This window comes from Macrotis lagotis, chromosome 5 (assembly GCF_037893015.1).
Source record: "Macrotis lagotis isolate mMagLag1 chromosome 5, bilby.v1.9.chrom.fasta, whole genome shotgun sequence".
Taxonomy (NCBI): Eukaryota; Metazoa; Chordata; class Mammalia; order Peramelemorphia; family Peramelidae; genus Macrotis; species Macrotis lagotis.
In genome coordinates this window covers 165860696-165883442 of record NC_133662.1, presented here as the reverse complement: position 1 = coordinate 165883442, position 22747 = coordinate 165860696, and the positions used below count along the sequence as shown (strand labels likewise).

The window sequence follows — 22747 nt, the reverse complement described above, 5'->3', positions numbered from 1 at the left end:
ATGGGCCGGGGAGGCGCCTTCGGCAGCGGGAGGTTCCGGTCGGCGGCGGCTCGGCAGCCCGGGGCAGCTTCCAGCCGCCGGCGGGGCGGCAGCCTCTCTTTTTGGCGGAGGTCAGTAGCTCCCAGCCCCGGAGGAGGCCGCCCGCCAGGTGCGGGGAGTGACCTCCCCTCCCCCACTGCTCCCCACCCCGGGGTCCGAGGGGGGTCGTTCCGGACGGACCAGCCCCGGATGGAGCCGGCCGGGCCGGGGCGCCCCCTCCCGCCCCTGGGGGTGTTCCTGGCCAGGACGCGGCCCGCTTTACTAAGGCCCCGAGGCCTGATGCGTCCTCTCCGGCCCTGACCCCCTCTGCCTCTGCCATGGGAAGTCAGCGCAGCCGGGCTGGGCCCGCGGGGTTGCCATCAGTACCGTAGCTGTCGTGTCTCGAACCCAGGTCCTCCTGACCCCAGGGCCTAGCTGCCCCAGAATAATTTTTATTTAATTCATAATTAAATGAAATGCTTGGTTCCATTGAATGGTTAATAAAAATAAAGATTCCTACTTGAAAGCTAACCACGGCCCCATCACCTCCACATTTGACAAAGACCCCCCTTTTTACAGATAAGGAAACTTGAGACCCCAAAAGATGAAAGGACTAGCCCAAAATTATACAGGTTAAACAAGTAGCAGAAGGAGGATTTGAACTCAGAGGGCCTCTCTCCAAGTTTTGTGCTCTTTTCATGATGCCAAATCTAACAACTCTTTGAACTATGAAGAAATAGTTACAGGGGGCGGCTAGGTGACACAGTGCATAGAGCACCGGCCCTGGAGTCAGGAGTACCTGAGTTCAAATCCAGCTTCAGACACTTAATAACGACCTAGCTGTGTGGCCTTGGGCAAGTCACCTAACCCCATTGCCTTGCAAAAAATCTAAAAAAAAATAGTTACAAGAAAATTTGGGCACTTTAAAGGATGAAGTTTATAATATCCTTTGTAAAAGGACTTGCCTGGTTCTCTGTAGTCACTTTCAGATTTTTGAGGCCCATAGCTCTAGTTTAAAAAAAAATAAATATGAAAACAAACTAGGCATCAAAAAATGAACATTAATTAAATTTATTTTAACATTGTTTTAGAGTCTCATCCTACAGACCTACAAACTTTTTTTTTTAGGCTTTTTTGTAAGGCAAACGGGGTTAGGTGGCTTACCCAAGGCCACACAGCTAGGTCGTTATTAAGTGTCTGAGATCAGATTTGAACCCAGGTACTCCTGACTCCAGGGCCGGTGCTCTATCCACTATGCCACCTAGCTGCCCCATGACCTACAAACTTTTAAGGTGAAATGAAAAGTTCTAAAGAACAAAAAGTCACAGCCCCTGCCCTCAAGGAGTTTTATATTTCTATGACAGTTTTTGACATTTGTACAGATAAATAAATCCAAGATGTTTTGGGGGTTGGTAGGAGGGAATAAGGGGGAGGCTGAACTCAGAAGAGAAGTACTGTTGAAGTTGGTACAAGAGCCAAAGTTGAAAAAAATTGATTTTTCTAAGAAATAGAAATGAGGAAGCATGGTTAAATGTATAGCTTGAGTAAATGTACAGAAAGGATAGATGGAATCTTGAGTCTAGGCAATAACTGCTATAAGCTGGAAGACTGAATGAAATTGAGTAATATGAAATATGTCATCATGAAAAATTTGAATTTTTCTTAATGCTGGAGTGATAAAAAGTCACTAAGATTTTCTAGCAATTGTTTTAAGGATATTAATTTAGCAGTCATATAGAGAATTGATTGGAGAGGGAAGAAAGATTAGGGGCATATTGCAGTAATCCATTTGATAAGTGAGGGAGAGGACCTCAATTAAGGTGGTGCTCGGGCAACAGTAAAGATTTTGTAGAGATGGAATTAACAGCTTGCCAATTAATTGGATATGGGAGTGGGGTGTAGAAGAAAGGGAAGAGTCATGGGTAAATTTAGATTTCAGATTTGAGTGATTGGAAGTATAATGTTGCCATCACAAAAATAGTCAAGTTTGGAATAGATGTGTGGCTGAGGAAGATGAATATAGCTTTAAATATAAAATCATTTAAGAGTTGGAAGGGACCTCACAAGCCATTTACTCCATTCACCTTTTTGTACAGCTGTAGAATTCAGTCCAATACTTTCCAAGGGTAACTTGGGAGAGCCAAGATTCACACTAACGTTTATAAACTTTTGCTTATTTTCCATTTTACTATGAGGGTGGAGATGTCAGTGGGATATCCTGTGAAATGTCCAGCAAGAAGTTGGAAATTCAAGACTGGAATTCAGAAGTAAGAGATGAGGATCACAGACTTTGAAGCTAGGAGAAACCTTCCTTAGTCCCAGAGAGAAGAAGTTATATGAGTGAGCAAACTAGATTAGGGTGTATAAAATAGATGTGTGTCTTTGTTCACTTGTGTATGTTTGTAGATATGTATATAAATTTATCTAAGTGTACATATAAAATGTCCCAAAAAAAGTCTATGCAGTTTTAAGCTTTAGTTGCTTAAAAACTTGCAATAAGGCTTTTGGGAAATCATGTTTATGTGTGTCTATTTACTCATATGTATGTTCATATCTCTATGTACATAAATGTCTGTGTGTGTGTGTGTGTGTGTGTGTGTGTGTATAATGAAATATACTTGGGAATTATCTGCATAGAGACATTGAATTCTTTGTTAATGAGATTACTAAAAGGAAAAGTTATAAAGACAGAACCTTAGAGTTGGAGTTCTTATTTTACCATTTTCCATTTGTGTGTTTAAAATTTCCTATTTGCTGAAAACAATCTGACTTGTGATAAAACCAATGTTCTGTAACTCTTGGTAAGACATAGTCTTTAGATTAACTCTTAAGGCCTTGATTGCTCTCAAACTTTTGTATGTGCCTGCCTGAAAGACAAAGTCACTAAATTCTAAAGATGGGTCCAGGAGATGGAATCATGAATCTAAAAAGGCAGGTCAAAAGAGGAGTTAGAGAAAACTGGCCACTTGCTTGAGCAGAGTATCTGAATAAAATACTAACTGCTCAGATAATGTGGTAGGCTTCACTAGGAAAGAATGGTGTAACTTTCTTGAGATGGCTATTTAGATTGAAGGCTGTATGTGGAAACCTTTAATCCTAGAGGCAAATTTTGCTATGAACAAGGTCTAAGATGGAGCTTATTACCTTCCCATTTCCTGTGTTTCTCATCTTCATACCATCTTCACACATCTAGAATGGAATACCACCCAAATTAAAGCTTTTCCTCACAATACCCCAGATTATTGAAGTTGACTATGCTATCTTGAAGAGGCTTTAAGGTCTTCAGTAAATCTAGAACTGAGAGGCTCTCCCTTCTAGCAGTTTTTTTGCATCTAGTTTTCAGGAACAAGTGCATTGTTGGATATGGTCCTACTTTACTCCTTTTATCTTTCTGTATTACATACACCTATTTTGACTGATGGATCAAGAAACACTGAAATAAAAGCATAGCAGTACAAGGTGAATCCTTAGATCTAAGGCAAAGTTACATGTAAGAAGCTATGGACTCTTAACTGTTTTAATTCAGATTATCCAGACCTGTTATAGGGACCAGAGAGAGCAGAAGAGGGTCATCATCTAATCTGTGACCCTGCATGGTTTTAGTTTTCACGAGTGTTCTATCTGTAGAATATATCCCCCCACCATTGTAAGAAGATTTATCATACTTTGGTTTATACTTCTCCAGTGCTGTTTTTGCTGGAATGATTTTAAAACTGTTTTGGTGGTGGAAGTTCACCTTGGAAATTTTGGGTACCTCAACACCTAGGGGGGGTATAGTAAAAAAGAAAATCATCTCTTTCTGGGCTGTTCTTTTAAAGATTCATTGAGGTCATTTTCCTTTCTTGTCCTCTGTTATGTGAATTCCAACCCATAAAAAGTTGAAATCATGCTTCACCTTTCCTTTCTTGCTGCCCTTTAGAGCCAGAGCTTTCCAAGAATTGTTTGCAATGTTGATTGTTCAGGAGAGGTCAAGTAATATCTCTTCTCCTTTTTAATTGATATTTTTAATTTGTACTTTTAAAAATCAGGTTTTAATTATGTTTTATATTCCAAAAAAATGTTTAATGTATTTGAACCTGGAACCTAATTGAGTCTTGGTAAAGAAAGAATATAGACGTGTTGAGGGCAAGAACTGTTTCATTTTTTTCCTGTATCAGTTCCTATCCTAGTTCTCCTGGTACATAGTTGGTATTTAATAAATGTTTCTTATTTGTTTGAAAACAAAAGTAACACATTTGACCTTATAGATGTATCTTTTGAATTTTACTTAAGTGCTCTGTTATGCCTTTAGAATTGGATAAATTGTGTCTCTTCCTCCCCTCCCCCCAATATGAGTTTCTTATTCAGGGAGTGTTTTTGCCTTTCATTGTTAATGAATACTTGTTGACTGGACTGTTAAATGTTAAACTCTGAACTTTTGTTTTATTTAGTTTTGAGTGCTGTGATGCAAGTTAAACTGCTTCAAGATCTGGCCAAATCTCCCTGCATTTTAGCAAAAATATGCCAGTGCCAAAGTCTTCCTAAAGTCCTTTATCCTACACTAAAACCACTAAAGGAGTGGGAAAAGACAACATGTAGGACCCTGACAATAAATCAAAACTTGGGTTTATGCTTTTCTGAAACAGCAACTGATGGTTTGAAATTTTCATTTCCTGGACACCTCAACTGGGAAGTGTCAGCTACAAGCATAATATCCCATCTGAAGACTATGTTCTGCAGAATTGAAAAAGTGAATATTCTATCCCTGAAATCTTTTGCTACTTGCAGGAAAATGACTAACAATCTAAGTCTATTGTATACTAAGTGGCCTATGAAAATATTAAAGAGGCATTATTCATCTGTACCAAGTGGTAAAGTAGAAGTTCAACAAATCAAGAGACCATTAAAAGCATCTAGAACCAAACAGCCATCCAGAGCTAATCTTCCACTTTCTTCTGTGAGTGAGGTAAGTTATATTGTTTCTGAATTCTCTGTTTAATGATATTCATGTATTTTAGATAGTAGTGAATGTAGCATAGTAACTACATGCTAGTATTTGAAATTCAGCAAGTTAAACTGACTTAACTGGTTTTCACTATTAAAACCTTTAAAATGCCTAAAAGAAATCATTTCTAATGTTTTAATTATTGTTAATAATACAGGTAAAATACTTTATATCCATGGATAAATAATTTCTTAGATTCAGAGCTTGAACCTTATTGAAAGAACCCTTACTTGATGGACTCTTAGGCTCCTTGCAGCTATAGTTCTTAAAGTCTGTGATTCTGATATAGGTACATTCCATGCCCACAGAGATATAAAGGGCAGGAAAGAAATTCTGAAACAATAGAGGGGAAATGAAGGTCATTTGCCTACTAATACATTGTTAAATGAAATATTTTTGATACTTATATAACTTCATTTTAAATATTTTAGATAGAAAAATATTTATCGTAAGCATGTTCTCACAAAACTCATTTTTTGTTTGTAGAACATCGGGATTTTGTTGAAAACAGGGAAATGGCTTCATTAGACTGCCATTACAGTAGCCTTTAAAAGAGAATAATGGTATTTGTATAATGAAATCCAAGTTGCCAGATGATTTATGGAAACAACTCATCTCACATTTAGAGTTTCACTGTCAAAATATATATTTTGTATTTTAGTATCATCCATGCAGGTAGATAATTGCTCCCTTCTCTGTATGAAGTAGAGGGGAAATCTGGCAATCCAAGTTGGGAAAGTAGTAGGTAGGGTGATCCCATTTGGAGCTTTCTTAGCAAAGATACCACTGTGGTGGTTTGCCATTTCCTCCTCTAGTTCATATAATAGATTAGGAAACTAAGGCAAACAGGATTGATTGACTTGTCCAGGGTCACACAGTTTTTGAGGGCAGATTTGAACTCAGTAGATGAATCCTTCTGGCATTCTATCCCTTTTATCCATTGTGAGGCCTAGCTGCCTAGTAATATGGTGGACCTTTGCTGTTCATTTCTTGAAATATATTCAAGGTTATCTTTTCTTTTTTCTTTCTTTCTTTCTTTCTTTCTTTTTGTTTTTTTACAAGGCAGTGGTGTTAAGTGACTTGACTAAGGTCATACAGCTAGGTGATTATTAAGTGTTTGAAGGCAGATTTAAACTCAGGTCCTCCTGATTCCAGGACCAGTACTCTTATACGTTGCACCACCTAGCTGCCTGATTATTATCTTTTCAGTTCTTAGATCTTCCAATACAGGAACAAGAGTTCCTGTAGCCATTCCATTTTCTTTGTTAGAATTCTAGTGGTAGTTATTATTAAATTTTTTTTTCTGAGATTTTTCTGTTTTGAGATAAACACCACAGAATCAGGTTGTTTGTTGTTTCAATAACAAGTAGTTAAGTAGTAAGAAATAAAATCTATACAAGGTCATTGATTACATGGAATTATGTATTTTAATAACTTATAATCATATAGTTTTTTTTAAAGCTTATAGATTATTGTCCATAATTTTTATACACTTGTTAGGCTGATGGAACAGGACATATCTTCATTATATAGATAAGAAAAAAAGGTGGAGAAAAGTTGTGACTTACCCAAGACTGCTAAGTTAAAAAGTTTAGATTTGTGCTCTAGCCCTTAGGATGATCAATGTTCTTTTATTACTATAATGCTATACTAATGGTATAGAATTCTATATATAATATTTCCCAACTTCCAAACCACACATTTGTACTGGTCTTCAAAATTTTGACTGCTATTGCCCCTTAAAAGTACCTAACTTAAAAAAACTATCTCTGCTTAATAAATTAAATCTACCATTAACTTCTGTTTGGCATTCTGCTAGTCCAACAGTCAATAAACTTTTATTAAGTTCCAAACATTGGAACTATAAAAAGGCAAAAGACAACCTAAGGGGCGAGACTACAAGCAAATAAAATGTACAAACGAGGTCAATGTCCTTATTGTTGTTGCCATTGTTGCTGTTGTATTTGACTCTATTTTTGGTTTTCATGGCAAAGATAATTGGAATGGTTTGACATTTCCTTCTTCTCCAGCTTATTTTTTAGATGAGAAAACTGAGGCAAACAAGGTTAAGTGACTTTCCACAGGGTCACTTTGAGTTTGAGATCTAATTTGAATTCAAATCTTCCTGACTCCAGGCCTGAAAGTCTATCTGCTATGCCCCCTCACTGTCATAAGGTCATAAATAGAAATAATTAAAAGAAGGAAAGTACTACAGTTTAAAGGAGTTGGTAAAGGCTTCCTGTAAAAGGTAGCATTTTAGCTGAGACTTAAAGGAAATCAGGGAAGCCACTAGTCAGAGAAGGTAAAAAGGAGATCATTGCAGGCAAGGGAGATAGCCAGAAAAAATATCTAGAACTGATAGTGAGACAGTGTTTGGTTTGTTAAACAGCCTGTGGACTTTGAATGCCAAACATCATTTTAAATTTGATTGTAGAGATGATAGGGAGCCACTAGACTTTATTCAGTGATGGAGGCAGGATTGGGGGAAAATATCAGACCCATGCTTTAGGAAAATTACTTTGTGACTGAAAGATTTTAGGCAGACAGACCCCCATCACCAAGTTATTGCATTAGTCCAGGCATGAGATGATAAGGGTCTGGATCAGGCTGGTAGCACTGTCAGAGGTGAGAAAGGGGTGTTATTGAGAGGTACTGCAGAAGTGAAATGAACAGGTCTTGGCAACAGATTGAATATGGGAGAGATCAAGGATGACTCCTAGTTTGTGAGCCTGGTGCAGAAGAACATTATACACACTAACAGCAACATGAGGTGATGATCAACTATGATGGACTTGTTCATTTCATCAGCACAATAATCAAAAACTATTCTAAAAGACTTGTGATGGAAAATACCATCCATATCCAGAGAAGGAACTGTGGAGTTTAAATGTAGACCAAAGCTTACTATCCTAAGTCATCTCATGTATTTTGTTTTTTTCTTCTCTGATTTTTTTTTCTTTTTAATTTCATTCTTATTTCATAATATGATTAATATGGATCTGTGCTTAGCACAGTTATACATGTATAGCCTAAATTAAATTTGTTTTCTCTTGGGGGAAAGGTAGAAAAATGTAAATATCAAAATCTAGCCAGAAAATGATTGTTGAAAACTACCATTGCATGTAGTTGAAAAAATAAATTTTTTTTGTAGTTTTTGCAAGGCAATGGAGTTAAGTGGCTTCCCTGGGGCCATACAGCTAGGCAATTATTAAGTGTCTGAGGCTGGATTTGAACTCAGGTACTCCTGACTCCAGGGCCTGTGCTCTATCCACTGAGCCACCTAGCTGCCCCAATAAAATATTTTTAAAAGAAGTAAAGAATGTTAGCAGAGAGTTTAGGGCAGGATCAGCAGGTTTGAGAATCATCAGTATAGGAATGGTGATTAAGTCTGTGGGAGGATATAAGGAAAAGAGTGGGCAGCCCAGGACAGAACTTAGTGAGGAAGGTTCTTGGCAATGAGAGTATGGGAAAGGGAAGAGGCCAGAGTCAAGGAAAACAGTTAAGAAATTATTAGAGATTTGTATCCAAAGAAACAACTGTGGAGTTTGAACAAAGACCAAGGACTATTACCTTAAATTTAGGAAAAAACAAAACAAAACGATATCTTATTGTCTGATCTTGCTGTCTCTTATACTTTGTTTCTTCCTTAAGGTTATGATTTCTCTATCATCACACTCAATTTGGATCAATGTACAACATGGAAACAACGTAAAGACTGACAAGTTGCCTTCTGTGGGGGGAGGGAAGTAAGATTAGGGGAAAAATTGTAAAACTCAGAATAAATAAAATCTTTAACAAAAATTTTTTAAAAAAAGAAATTATTAGAGGAGTTCAGAGGAGATGAAGGTTCTGAACTAAGAATAGTGACTATCACTGGAAAGGAAGAACAGCTTGCAGGGCCTATTATGGAGGAAGAATTTATATGACTTGAAGGATAATAGAATGTAGGTGTGGGGTGAGATACAGGGGACAGTCAAAGAAAATTCTGAGGTTTTTAGCCTGGGAGATGGGTAGGATGAAATGTCAATAAGAGAAATAGAAAATTTAGGAGAAACCAAATTAGCAAGCAATTTTAAGTTCCTAATGTGTACCAGGCATTGTGCTGAGGGTTGAGGTTAAAAAAAAAAGATAAGTATACCTGCTCATCTTTGGTCTAAGAGAGAAATGGCCAAGGTGACCATACTGTTATTGAAATGCTGATATTATTAATGAAATGATTAAGTAATCCAGATAAAGCAAACAAATAAACAGGTAGTCACCTCTGCTCTCCTGAGATCGTAATCTAAAGGGGGCAGATAACATGCAAACCTTATGTACAAACAAGACATTTAATCTTAGGGGAGAGTTGGGGCAAGGAGAGAGAAGGATAAAATATGAATCATAGGCACTTTGGAGAAATATATCAAGATTCCTTTTCTCTTCTTCTTTGCCTCCTTACATCACAAATCTGGCATTGCCAGACCAGATTTACTTAAAGCTTAGGTTTAACTGGGTCTTAGATCTCTTTAGAGGTAGGAATAAAAGTGAAATGTGAAATAGGATATTGTGAAAAAAGATGTAAACTTTCCAATAGTTCACAAGCCCATTATGAGCCTGCAGCACAACACCCTGGCTTCTCATTCATGATAAAAACTGGTGGTCCTTTGAATGGACCATGATATAGAATTGTTGATGCAATAAGTCTGAACACAAATCTCCAAAAGACTACTCACAGAAAAGGGTACTAGGGTGGGTGGGGGGACTCTATCAGTTATTTATAAAATATTCTAAGTCCTTTATGACCATTCTCATTTCAGCTTTCTGTACCTGAAGAGAAAAATAAAGGGAAAAAAAACCCCACATTACTAGGTGAAATATCACAGGGAAAAAGTTAGTGCCCCAGGAAATGTTAAAAGGGGATCATGAACCAAGCAATCTTTCTACAAGATTTTGTTGTGCTATAGTGACCTATTTATTTTATATTATCTAGGTTATTGTGAAAAACAGTCATCAATAAACATTGTGTCTGCTATTTGCAATGTGGTGTACTGGGAATTAAAAAAAGAAAAGAATAAAAGACAGACCTTGTGATTCTTGTGATAGTCACAGTCCAGAGAAGGAGACAGCATGCTAATTAATAACTATGTATAAACAAACAATGTATTCAGGATCATTGGAAATAGTCAACAGAAGGAAGGCATTAGAGTTCAGGAGCATTGGGAAAGACTTCCTTTTGAAGGTGGGATTTCATGTAAAAGCAGGAAGAGGGAGGAGAAGAAGAAGCAATACTATGCTGAATATTTCTTTTAATCTAAACCACTAACTTTCTCTGCTTTATGAATACCATAAAATGCTAGGTAAAATTAGAATTTAGTAAGTAGTAAGATTATAAATGAAACATCATCAAGGTGAAATATGGTTGAAAACTTTCATTAATATATTGCAGAAAATAAAGGGAAAAGTCTGATATGATATTTTTATATTGGGGAAACATTTCCCTCCAGTTTTGTCAGTAATAGACCATTGCTACTTAAAGTTTTATGTTTTCATTTAGGTAATGCTCCTATGGTATAAAAGAATCCTGTGAACTTCAAAAGTACTGAAACGCTTTTCTTTTTCCAAAGCTGTCTAGCACCACCTACTGGAACATGTTTTATTTCATCAGAAAATCATATGGAAAATATGTCTTAAAAAAAATATTACTTGGTAGGCCTTGTTTGACTATTCCAATACCATTCCTTTGAAATCCATTTTTTTTTGCAGCAAAATAGAGATCTGTATTAGTCATCCTTATGCCTAATCCCTGCATTCAACAAAAATCAAACAATCATCATAAAAATTTATGGTGTATTGGGTGATGTGTATGAAACACTCTGTAGGGGATTCATAAATTTAATGCTTCACAAAGGGAAGAAAGTTCAAAGATAAAGACTCTTTTGTAATATTTTTTAAAATTATTTTTATTGATATTTTACAGAATCCACATTTACCAAACTATCCCTCCCTCTTCTCCTAGAAAGATATCCTTTATAAATAAAAAAGAGAAGGAAAAAAATTTAGAAACAGTAATCAGTATTAAAAATCTGCTATTTCTTCAGTGTTCCTTCCATATCCACCACCCTATCCCAATCTCAACCAAGAAAAAGAAAAGGGGGAAGTATTTTTTTTATGAGATAAGACACCCTTAAACCTTACTTAAATTTATCTAGGAGAATTTATACCCTTACCATTGATTGTTAAAAAGAAGTAAAATAGCAATTTAAAAATCAAGCTACTGATAAACATTTCTGACCTGCCTTAATTCAGTTCCATAAATTTTAAATGTCTACTACAAGTGCTGGGGAATATGGAAATTAAAATAAACTTGTTGTCAAGAAGTTTATATCAAATTGGGGAAAATATAGCATAATAAATGAAAGGAGTAAAGGAGAGATCTAAAGGTATTTTTTATATAAGCTAGTTGGTTCACTTGGAATCAAGAGTATTAAATTTTGTGAAATTAAAAGGAAAGGTATCTACCAACTTCAAAGTAATAATGTTAAAAAAAAACTTATTTTTTTAATCTATGACAATTAATGTACAAATAGTACTTAATAATGTCTTCAAATTTGGCTTTAGACACTAGCTGTGTGGCCACAGACAAGTCACCTATCTGTTCTCTGACTCAGTTTCTTCCATCTGGTTCTAGAAGGCAGAACTTGGAGCAGCAGGTTGAAAGCTTGATGGAAGGAAAATTTCCATTTGAATTGTATAAATTCAGAATGTGCTACAAAGTTATAGAGATCTGAAAATATTTAGAAATGATGATTTTTTTTTAACGTACCTTTTCAGGTACCTTAGCTTAAAATAGGTTGTAGTGTACTAGGATCTGGTAAAAGACCGAACCTTATCAGCAGGATTGTCAGTTTCAAATTAGTCAAACTGGAATCCTGAGCTGACTTTTACTGCTTTAACACAGAAATAAAAATGTTTGTTCTTAATTTTTGAAGAAGACCGTGACATCAGGGAGGTGATGACTTAATTGAATTGAATTTGAGTGAGGGGGTGTTGTGCTAAGTCATCAGTCCCAATTTCTCCTCCAGAGTCATCTGGGTCCAGTGACCAGATGTGACTCAGGACAATTGGAGATGACCCTGGATACAGGGCAGTCAGGATTAAGTGACTTGCCCAAGGTTACACAGCTAGTAAATGTTAAATGTAGAAATAACCAATAATAAATATAGTAAGAACTATAAAAAAATTTCAAAGTATAATGCCACTTTGGATCGATCATGATTTATTTTCAAAAATTTTGTGTAGTTGGTCTAATTACAAATCCAGACTTATAAAGTGATAAGTTGTAGTGACTTGAACTTTTTAATAACTAACCTATGTTGTATTGCTCTGATTGGTACAGGACTTGATGCACTGCACAGCTTTTGCAACAGCAGATGAATATCATCTTGGTAATCTGTCTCATGAATTGGGTTCTCATGGATACATGGAAATAACTAACTTGCCCAGAGGTATAGTTTTAATATGAAAACCAGATATTTTTAAAATGTATTAGAAATAGTATTTATTGGGGCAGCTAGGTGGCGCAGTGGATAAAGCACTGGCCCTGGAGTCAGGAGTACCTGAGTTCAAATCCGGTCTCAGACACTTAATAATTACCTAGCTGTGTGGCCTTGGGCAAGCCACTTAACCCCATTTGCCTTGCAAAAAACCTAAAAAAAAAAAAATATTTATTTTAAAGAAACGGTTGTCAATGTTTTATTTGGAGAATTATATCAACATTAATACCCACAGTCAATTAAAGTCACTTTATACAAATAGCATGTTTATATGAGAAAAGAATAATGTATTTGTACATTAAATCATTAGCTTTTTTTTAACATTATTAAGTATTATTTGTACATAAATCTTCATGGACAAAAAATAACAATTTTTTTTAAACATTATCAAGTACTAAGGTAGGAGGTACCTTGCCTTTTAATTGCACCAAATTTAAAAGTAAATTACTGCTACAAAATTACTAGTCATAGGATTGCTGAATAAAAAAGCCTTTTGGAGTAAATTGCCCACTACTTTTATACATCCAGATACTTAAAAATTAAAATTTATGCTGGCTGTAGTAACCAGACAGATTCTTTTAATGTCTAATACAAGGAAAAATAATCCCTTAAAAAGTGGTCATGGTAGTGGAAGTAGTCACATTTTAGTCATAATTTTTAAGATCATCCCAGGTAGGATCATCTCAGTGAGCAACATTATTTGTTTAAAAACATTATTTACTAAAATATTGTGATTAGAGGGAATAAAGCAATTATGCCTAGATATCCCTTAGCCTACCAGATCCTAGCTTCCATTCAGACCTTACTAGGATTCCTGGTTTCACCCTGCCTCTACTTACCACCAGGACTTGATATTGATTTGATTCATTCTCAGAATGATTTAAACCTCAGTGACTAGGATAGGAGCTTCTCTGCTGGAACTAAAGATTCCACGTATTTTGACAACCCTATGAATGAAAATACCACCTCTGCTGCTTTGTTGTTAAGACAGACATAACTCATTTGAGTGATAAAGCCACGTCCAGAACACTTTCACTAGAGAGCTACAATGGCAAACACTATGCCAACTTAATATCCAAAATGGTAGTTTAGTATGTCTTGAGTTCTTGAGCATTAGACAAACCACCATCTGAACTCTCTGAAGAACTTTATCAAAATTATCTTGCTTTATCCATGCTAATTAAATTGCCCATCTCTATAGGCATCCATTTGGGTAGATTGCAGTTCATCTCAAAGAAGGGAAGTTTAGCATTTGCTTTCTTTATATATGAAAAATAAAATAGTTCTCATGAGAACTTTAAAGGTTATTATTCATTACAAAGTTGTCAATTTTCTTATTTTTATATATATTTTATACATATTTATATATTATATATTTCTCCTATAGACCTCATAGTCTTATTAATTAGTTAATATTAATTAGCATTAAAGCTACTGCTACAGTGCTGGATGTAGAGTCAGAGGAGACCCGAGTTCAGTGCTACTTCAGACATCTGCTAGCTAAATAAGCCTGAGCAAGTCATTTAACCTCTGTTTGCCTCAATATCTTCATCTGTAAAATGAGGGATGATAATCCTACCTGCCTCCCAGTGTAGTTATGAGGATCAAATAAACTAATCATTGTAAAGCATTTAGCATAGTAAGTGCTATACAAATGGTAGCTATTATTATTAAAACTATATTATCAGGGCGGCTAGGTAGCGCAGTGGATAGAGCACCGGCCTTGGAGTCAGGAGTACCTGAGTTCAAATCCGGCCTCAGACATTTAATAATTACCTAGCCATGTGGCCTTGGGCAAGCCACTTAACCCCATTGCCTTGAAAAATCTAAAAGAATAAAAAAAAAACTATATTAGCAAAATATGTTGAAGAAAAAAAGTATTTTTTTGAAGATTTTTTTCAGTACTGATTTTGAAGTAACTTATTGCTTAAATTATAGCAACTAGTAGTTACTAAATGGAGTAAACTGTAGAATCAAAAGTAGTTTTAACTGGACAGTTTTACAGAGCCAAGTATTGTTGTTAGATAGTAAATGTTTTCTTATACTTTTCTCATTTCTGATATCTCTTTGTTGAGAAACTTTGGTAGACAATTATGTCATACAGTACTTAGAGCAGTTGACTTAAGAATTTGGACAAAGTTAGTTTTCCAAACAGCTGATGGGGGAGGGGGAGAAAATTATCTTTTTAACATAGTTTTTCCATTCACTTTAAATTATAGATGCAGCAAATATTTTGGTGATTGGTGTAGAAAGGTCTGAAAAAGAATATGATCCTGGAACAATCTTTTTCTTCAGGTAATGCAAAAACTAAAATCTTTCAGGTCTATATTCTAGAAATTGAATTCTTTTATTTTGTATAGTACATGAAATAGTGCTACTTTATATATATATATATATATATATATATGTATATGTATGTATATATGTATATGTATATATATATTAGGGACTTTATTATTTAAGAGAATCCTGTGTTGCATCCTTTTATAAGATTCCTTTTATGTGAATAATCATTCCCCAATTTGTCTTTTTTTGATGTAAATTTTTCCTACATTGAATATATTTAATAGGATGTTTAATAGGATTTTTAATAGGCTATTTAATAGTATACTTAGTACCCAACTTAGTATCCAACATAAAAACTTTGTTCTAATTGTAGCAAATCACTGGCCAAGTTCTCCATGGTAGGTATTGTCATTATTGCCTAATTATCTTTTCCCCACTCTCAATATTTCTCTTGTAATTTCATAGTCCATTTCCTCTGGTCTCCTGACTTAATACTTCCTAGCTCTTTAGAGGCCTGATGATCTAGATTCCATCCAAGAGACTTCATTCAGCAACTTCCAGACTAATATTGATCCCTTTCATAAGTATCAAATTAGGCAAGTTCACCCATGGAGATAGATAGATAGATAGATAGATTGATAGATTGATATAGGCTTTACATTCTGGCAAAGGCTTAAGCACTTTGAACAGTATAAGGCAAACAATTCTCTCTTGAACATCTTCACTGTGACAAAACTTCATCTGACCCAGCCACCTGTCTGGAACTCTGCTTATTTCAATTATTTTGGTGTGCATGCTTTTAGAGTATGTTCTCCTGGAGTTCTTTTCTTGTTGCATAGGAGCTAGAGAGAGTAATTAAAGCTGAAGAAGGAGGCTAAAAAGTGTCTCTGGATTTGATTTTTGTATATCCTGGTTACAGCTAGTCTGAATTGATCTAAATATTCAAAAAAAGTATTAGAGTAGCAATTTCTTAGACTTTAAGGAAACACTATAAAACCAGTGATCTTAGGGGGGAAAAATCCTTTGTTTAAGCATAAAAATATTTATGTAATTTTAATTTGATCTTTGTTTAATTTTATATTTTCAATCTGTATTGTACAAAAACATCCATCACCTCCTGACCAAGTCAAAAACACTTTAATGAAAACCAGTTTTATTTAACTAGTTCAGATAAAAACCAAAGTATCACAAGAGTTTTTTAAGTTTATTCATTTTAATAATCCTTAAATTTGGAAATATTCCAGAATCTATATAAACCTGTTTTTCTGTTTTAAGAGAAAAATAATATAACTCTTAAACTGAATGGATTCTTTCATTTGATTAATACAGGGAAGGAGCTGTTGTATTTTGGAATGTGGAGAATAAAACTGTAAGTATGAAAATAAACTTGAAAACTTAGAAGATTCTAGGAACATTTTAAAAGGTTTTGCATAGCTCCTAATTATTTGCTATCATGAATGAGAGCATTGTAAAATGAGGGCATTTGTCTTGATGGTCTCTTCTAGCTTTAAATCTTTGATTCTGTGTGTTTTATGAGCATCTTAGAATAGTAGAAAGTCCAGAACTTGAAGTTAGCAGAGACTGTGGGTTCTAATGTACCTCTGACACCTATGAATTATATAATTAGCTATTTAACTTATTTGTGATTTAAGTCACAAACTCTTTGAACCTTAATTTTCTGTGTAACATGGAGATTAAAATACCAGTGATTTCTACCACTCACGGTTGTTTCAAGGTTCCACTGAGATCACGTAGATAGTATTATTATAGTAATTGATGGGAGAGTAGGTTGCAAGCAAAAGCCTGCTTTTGTAATTAAATATTTGCAGTGCATAATCAGCGGAGTAGATAATTTAGGCATTGTTCATTGAGAATAGATCAAATTAAATCTTAGTTTACAAGAGATTTTTTTTTCACTTTAGACACTGTAAACTATATCTAGCCAACATCAAGATCAGAATTTATTATAATAATTGAAATTTAACTTTAAAAACAAATATAAGCAGCCAAAAAAGTTAAGCATTATTGAAAAATTGCAAATATTAACATCATAGAAAGCCTATATGATTTAAATCATCTCTTATTTGAGATCAATTTTTATCTTCCTCTAGATGAAACATGTGATGCAGATTTTGGAAAAACATGAAGTTCAGCCTTATGAAATGGCATTGGTTCATTGGGAGAATGAAGAACTTAACTACATAAAAGCAGAGTAAGCAGTCTTGAGTACCCGTGTCATTTCAGTGATACTAGCAGTATAGATAGGGCCAGTCTTTTGGTTATTTCTTTTTCCTCACCAAGTGACCAATTCATATTCTTTTTTTTATCATAGATTTCTTTGATATCCAGTTGTATCCTATTCATGCTCATCGTTTTCCTTTGAATTATAATCAAGTCAAATTATTTGGAGACTGCTATAATCCACAACTCACAAAGTTATTATGAAATCACTGGAGTAATATGGAATAACACTGGCATGAAAAATATGGGCCTTTTGTTTTAGGGAGAAATCAAAGGCAATTAAAAGAACTTTGTTAATTCCCAAAGGCAATTCCATCATTCCTTCTCCTGTTCAATTCTGGATCTTATTCATTATCCATTTGCAAAATATTGTTCTACATTACCAGATATATTTTACACACACAAAACCACACATGTACATACTATAATTCTAACAGTTTTTTTTTTAATCCATATAACTTTCCTTTGGAAATAAGCCAAACTTTTCAGGATCTCATTTGGCAGTTTTATGGTGTTTCAGAGCTTGGTAGTATCTGCAAATGCAAATACAGAGCTTATCATTTATAGAATCATTTTTTAGCTTGCACTTTACCTTGAATTCCCTCCATGATAGTGGCACCTTTGGTGAATTTGCATTTACCTGTTTTTTGAATTGCCATTGATATTAATGATCCAAGAGTCATTAAGCAAGATTCCCTCCCTTTTCTATTTTCCAAAGAATCTGATAAAATGTTATGTGATAAGAGGAACCCTAGAAGGTGATGTTTTTGCTGAATTGCTACTGTGGTTTTTTCTTTTTCTTTTACTACAAAGATTTTCTGTGAAGGGAAGAGGGAAGCATATATTTAGAGATGAATGTGACAAAAAAAACAAAAGATAGCTGTGAAATTTTTTTTAATAAAACCTGTGATTTCATCAGGATCTCCTAGTGAGGAACTTCTCCACCTGTGCAGGTTGGTACTTAAAGAGTTATAGAGAATTGCCTAGGCCACCAAGAGGTTAATGTCTTAGATGCTGATTCAGTTTTAAGGATCTTATCAAATTCTTCATGGAATTTCCTAACATCCTCAATAACAGATGTTGGCATATAAACTTCTTTTATTGTCCTGGTGTTTTTTTTTTTTGCAGATAATTATCAGGAGCATTGCAATGAAAGATGCCTAAATACCTCATTTTGCAGAAGCACGTATTTTACGATAAAACTATTGGTAGCAAAGCAAAAATTATCTTCATATATTTTTCAGGATTGGGTTTTTTTGTTTTTTGCAAGGCAGTGGGGTTAACTGACTTACCCAAGGTCACATAGCTAGGTAATTATTAAATATCTGAGGCCATATTTGAACTCAGGTCAATCCTGACCCCACTGTGCCACCTAACTGTCCCCAGGACTGTTTTTCAGTTTTTCAGTTACTTACTCGGTATTTGCCTTCCTTTTTTAAATTTGGAGTCATTATGTATACTGTTTTCTTGATACTGCATACTCTGCTTAAATTCATACAAGCCTTCCTATGTTGAATTTTTATGTCATTTCTTATACCCAATTAATATACCATTACATGTATATACCAAACAAAAACATTTATAAGCCAAAGCATTGATATACTGCTTTAAGGTTTACCAAATATGTTACAAGTAAATATTAACTTATATTATCCTCCCAACAATCCTGGAAGGTAGGTGCTACTTATTATGATGCCTTTTGAACAGATGAAGAAACTTGAGGTGGACAATAAGTGACTTTCTTTAAGTTACACAGATTGAAAATGTCTACAACCACATTTTGATGGATCTTTCCCATGTCGGGGCTTTCTCTGGTTACTTTCCTAAAGATAGTCATAGCCTGCTGATTCATAGACCTTATATCACTATATGAGGAAAATAGTTTATAAAGATTTGTAGTGGTGATCTCCAATGTAAGATTTTTTTTTTTTTTTCCCATAGGGGCCAGTCAAAGCTTCATAGGGGAGAAATCAGGTTAAATTCAGAATTGGACCTAGATGAAATCATACTGGAGAAATTTGCCTTTTCAAATGCCCTTTGCCTTTCAGGTAAGCTGTAATTTCACAGTTTATGTGTTTCACAGCTTGTCAATGGTCATTGATAGTTTACAAATTAAAAGAAGAGTGACATTTTCACCTATTAATTTAAACAACTACAAAGACAAATTAAACTTCCAAAATAAGGAGCATATTACATAAATATTACATAAAATCTTTAGTATTTTACAATTTAGAACCAAATAAATTTTAATAATCAACATAGGTTTTGTTCTGTTCCCTCTTCTAAATCTTTCTATCCATTTTGTTCTTTAGAAAATTTTTCAAAATTTAATAATGTGTATGTTTCTAACTGAAGATATAAATTGCTATCATTTCTATCTATAGGATTTGTATCCTTTATATTTATTGCTCTTTATAATATCATATTTATTTATATTAATATACCATTTATTAGGCTATCCATGATTATTAGAAATAGAAACTCTAATTTTTTGCTATTATTACAAAAGAAATACTGTTAATATTTTTGTTCAAGAAACTAATCTTTTCCTTTATTTTTTGGGTGGAGGGGGCAATCTGGACTTGAAGATGGGTTAGTAAGATAATGATCAATTTTATGACTAGTGTTGCCTATTTCTTTCTCAGATGCTTGTACCAGCTGCTTTCTAACCAACAATGTAGTATACCTATTTTTATTAATGTTTTATTTTTTCCTTAAATTACATGTAAAAACAATTTTTAATGTGCCTTTTTGTAAAATTTTGAGTTCCAGATTCTCTTTTCCCCTTTCTCCTTGAGATAGGAAGCCGTTGGGTATATATCATGTGACATAAATTTCCATCTTAGATTATATTATGAAAGAAGATATGGAGGTGCACTCTGTCTCTGCCCTCCCCCCCAAAAAAAACTGCACACAAAATAAATAAAGTAAAGAATAGCTTCAAATTGCTTTCTCAGGAGATGGATAGCATTTTTCATATTGACTTTTGGAATTGTCTTGAATTATTGCATTGCAGAGAATAACAAATCATTCACAATTGATCATACAACTTTATTAATACTGTGTACAATGTTGCGGTTCTACTCACTCCACTTTGCATCAGTTCATTTAAGTCTTTCCTAGTTTTTCTGAAATATGCCAGCTCAGCATTTCTTATAGCACAATAGTGGATTACAGTCACATACCAAACTTGTTCAGCCATTCCATAGTTGATTGGCATCCCCTCAGTTTTCAATTCTTTGCACCACCAAAAAGAGCTCCCATAAATATTGTTGTACAAATTGATCCTTTTTCCCCATTTTTTTTTAAATTTCTTGGGGATACAGATCTAGTAGTGGTGTTTTCAAATCAAAGGATATGCAATTTTATAGCCCTTTGAGCATAGTTCTAAATTGCTCTTTGGAATGGTTGGATCAGTTAACAACTTGACCAACAGTGCCTTAGTGTCCCAATTTTCCCAAATTCTCCCTAAGACCTTCATATTGTTTTTCTGTCACATATCTGTTTTTCTGATAAGTATGTAGTATCTCAGAATTTTGCATTTCTTTAATCAGTTGTGATTCAGAGCATTTTTCATGTGACCATGAATAGCTTCGAGTTAATGTATCTATTTCTCTTATACTCTACCAGCATTGAATTCCTAGTCAATTCCTATTAGTCTTGCATTCATTATGAAGGACTTTAAGCATATTTTCATGTGGTTAAAAAAATTATTTCCAGTGGTCTTCCTTTGGGAAGCCAGCCTACTCTTGGCAGTGTGATCTCACAAATAAACTCTGAAGTTCCTATTCCCTTGATAGTGCTGGTGGCTACTGCTACTCTCTCCCTTAGCTTCTGCTAACCCTAAATACTTCAAGAAACTCTAAAGTTCCCTATACCCTTGATAGTGCTGGTGGCTACTGCTACTCTCTCCCTTAGCTTCTGCTAACCCTAAATACTTCTGAGACAGAGTAGGTCCTTTAATGAATTCATCACATATTCCAACCCATAAACTTGACCATACCCCACAACATTTTTAAACTTCATTACTGCCTTCTCTATTACTTTGAGGGCAACACCATCCTCTCAATCCCTCAAACTCACAATTCATCCTTGATTTCATCCTTACATCTTTCCAATACACACTCTTTTTCTCCTCTGACCCTTCCACCCCTCTGGTGCTAGCCTTCCATCACCTCACACCTGAACTTTTGCAGAGGCTGCTCTTGGGTATGCCTGTCTTTAAGTCTCTCCCCACGCCAACCCATCCTCCATTCAGCCACTAAGGTGATTGTCTTACACTGCGCTATTCCCTACTAAATAAATTCCAGTGGCTTCCTATTACCTCCAGGATCAATTACAAAATCTGTTGGGTTCAAAGTTCCTCATGCAACCTACTCTACTTTTCCAGTCTTCTTACACTGTAGTCCCTACCAAATATACTTCATTCCAGTGACACTGCCCTTCTGGCTGTTTCATAAACAAGATTCTCTATCTCCCAGCTTTGGTATTTTCTCTGTCACTATATCTAAAATGCTCTCTTCCTCATTTTCACCTACTGACTTTCCTGGCTGGCTTTTAAGATACAATTAAAATCTAGAATCCACAAGGAAGTCTTTCCCAACTGATCTTAATTTTAGTGCCTTTCTTCTCTTAATTATTTCCTATTTATCCTGTATATGTAGTTCTATATTCTATATAGTATATAGAAAAAGTATAATAAAATGAATCAGGTAAAGGTCTGCTATCAAGAATAAAGAATATACAGATCTAATAAGACTAATCCCCAATAGATAGTTTAAAAAGTTTGTTTTATATTTTCATTATTTGCCTTTAAAACTCAAATTTTGTGTTACAACTATTTCTCAAAATATAGTGAAAATCCATCTGGTTCTAGGCATAAGAATAAAAAGTCAGTGATGTAGAGTAGCAAGAAAAGTTGTTGGATAAACTTTGTGCCAGAATGCCTATAACTGCTGTTACTGAGAGTTTGGGGTTAACCAGAGATTCATTATATCAGCAAAAAAGGAGAACAGTGTTTATAAAAGTATTGGTGGAGGCAGCTAGGTGGTGCAGTGGATACAGCACCAGCTCTGGAGTCAGGGGGACCTGAGTTCAAATCCGGACTCAGACATTTAATAATTGCCCAGCTGTGTAATCTTGGGCAAGTCACTTAATTCCATTGCCTTAAATAAAAATAAAATTTTAAAAAAAGAGTGTTGGTGAATTCATTCCAGAAATGCTAGAGTAATCTTTCAAGTGCAGATGGAGGGAAAATGACCTCACACTACCATCTGACATAATGGAAGATGAAGGCAACAACCAAGAAGAGGAGCTTGTTTCTGACACGCTGGACCACAACCACCAACCCATGGAGGTTGCCCTTCTGGAAAGCTCTGATGGCAGAACCCAAGATTGAGCAAGTCCCACCAAGCTGGATAGGCTTTTGAATCTGAGCCTGAGAATGGACAATGTGTATTATCTGAGCCTCATCCTAAGTTTGGAGAGATTTGTCATGTTGGTCATGAATTTTTTTGATCTCAGCAATTCTCAGATTGCCTACCCCTATAATATCACAAATCCTTGAAATATACTGAATGATGGCTATGAAAAATCAGAGGGGAAACAATAGAAATAGTATACTGATGTAACTGAACTGGGAACCTCTTTCCTCTGTAGTTTTTATTTCCTTTAGGAAAACAAAGCC

At 35.0% G+C, this 22747-nt stretch overlaps 1 protein-coding gene across 6 annotated transcripts in view; it reads left to right on the top strand.

Moving 5' to 3' along the window:
* Nucleotides 1-7: 7 nt before the first annotated feature.
* Nucleotides 8-22747, top strand: part of RMND1 (required for meiotic nuclear division 1 homolog) — a 34779-nt gene continuing 12039 nt past the window's right edge. Inside the window, exons 1-8 of one of the 6 annotated variants that reach the window (XM_074187829.1) lie at nucleotides 39-110; nucleotides 2214-2285; nucleotides 4449-4963; nucleotides 12378-12486; nucleotides 14754-14829; nucleotides 16150-16189; nucleotides 16932-17032; nucleotides 19003-19109. In XM_074187829.1, coding sequence (XP_074043930.1) covers nucleotides 4463-4963; nucleotides 12378-12486; nucleotides 14754-14829; nucleotides 16150-16189; nucleotides 16932-17032; nucleotides 19003-19109 — 934 coding nt within the window. In that variant the 5' untranslated portion in view covers nucleotides 39-110; nucleotides 2214-2285; nucleotides 4449-4462. Of the gene's footprint in view, nucleotides 111-1273; nucleotides 4964-12377; nucleotides 12487-14753; nucleotides 14830-16149; nucleotides 16190-16931; nucleotides 17033-19002; nucleotides 19110-22747 lie in introns of those variants that run through there. The other 5 variants (XM_074187830.1, XM_074187826.1, XM_074187828.1 and 2 more) reach the window with 5 other exon arrangements.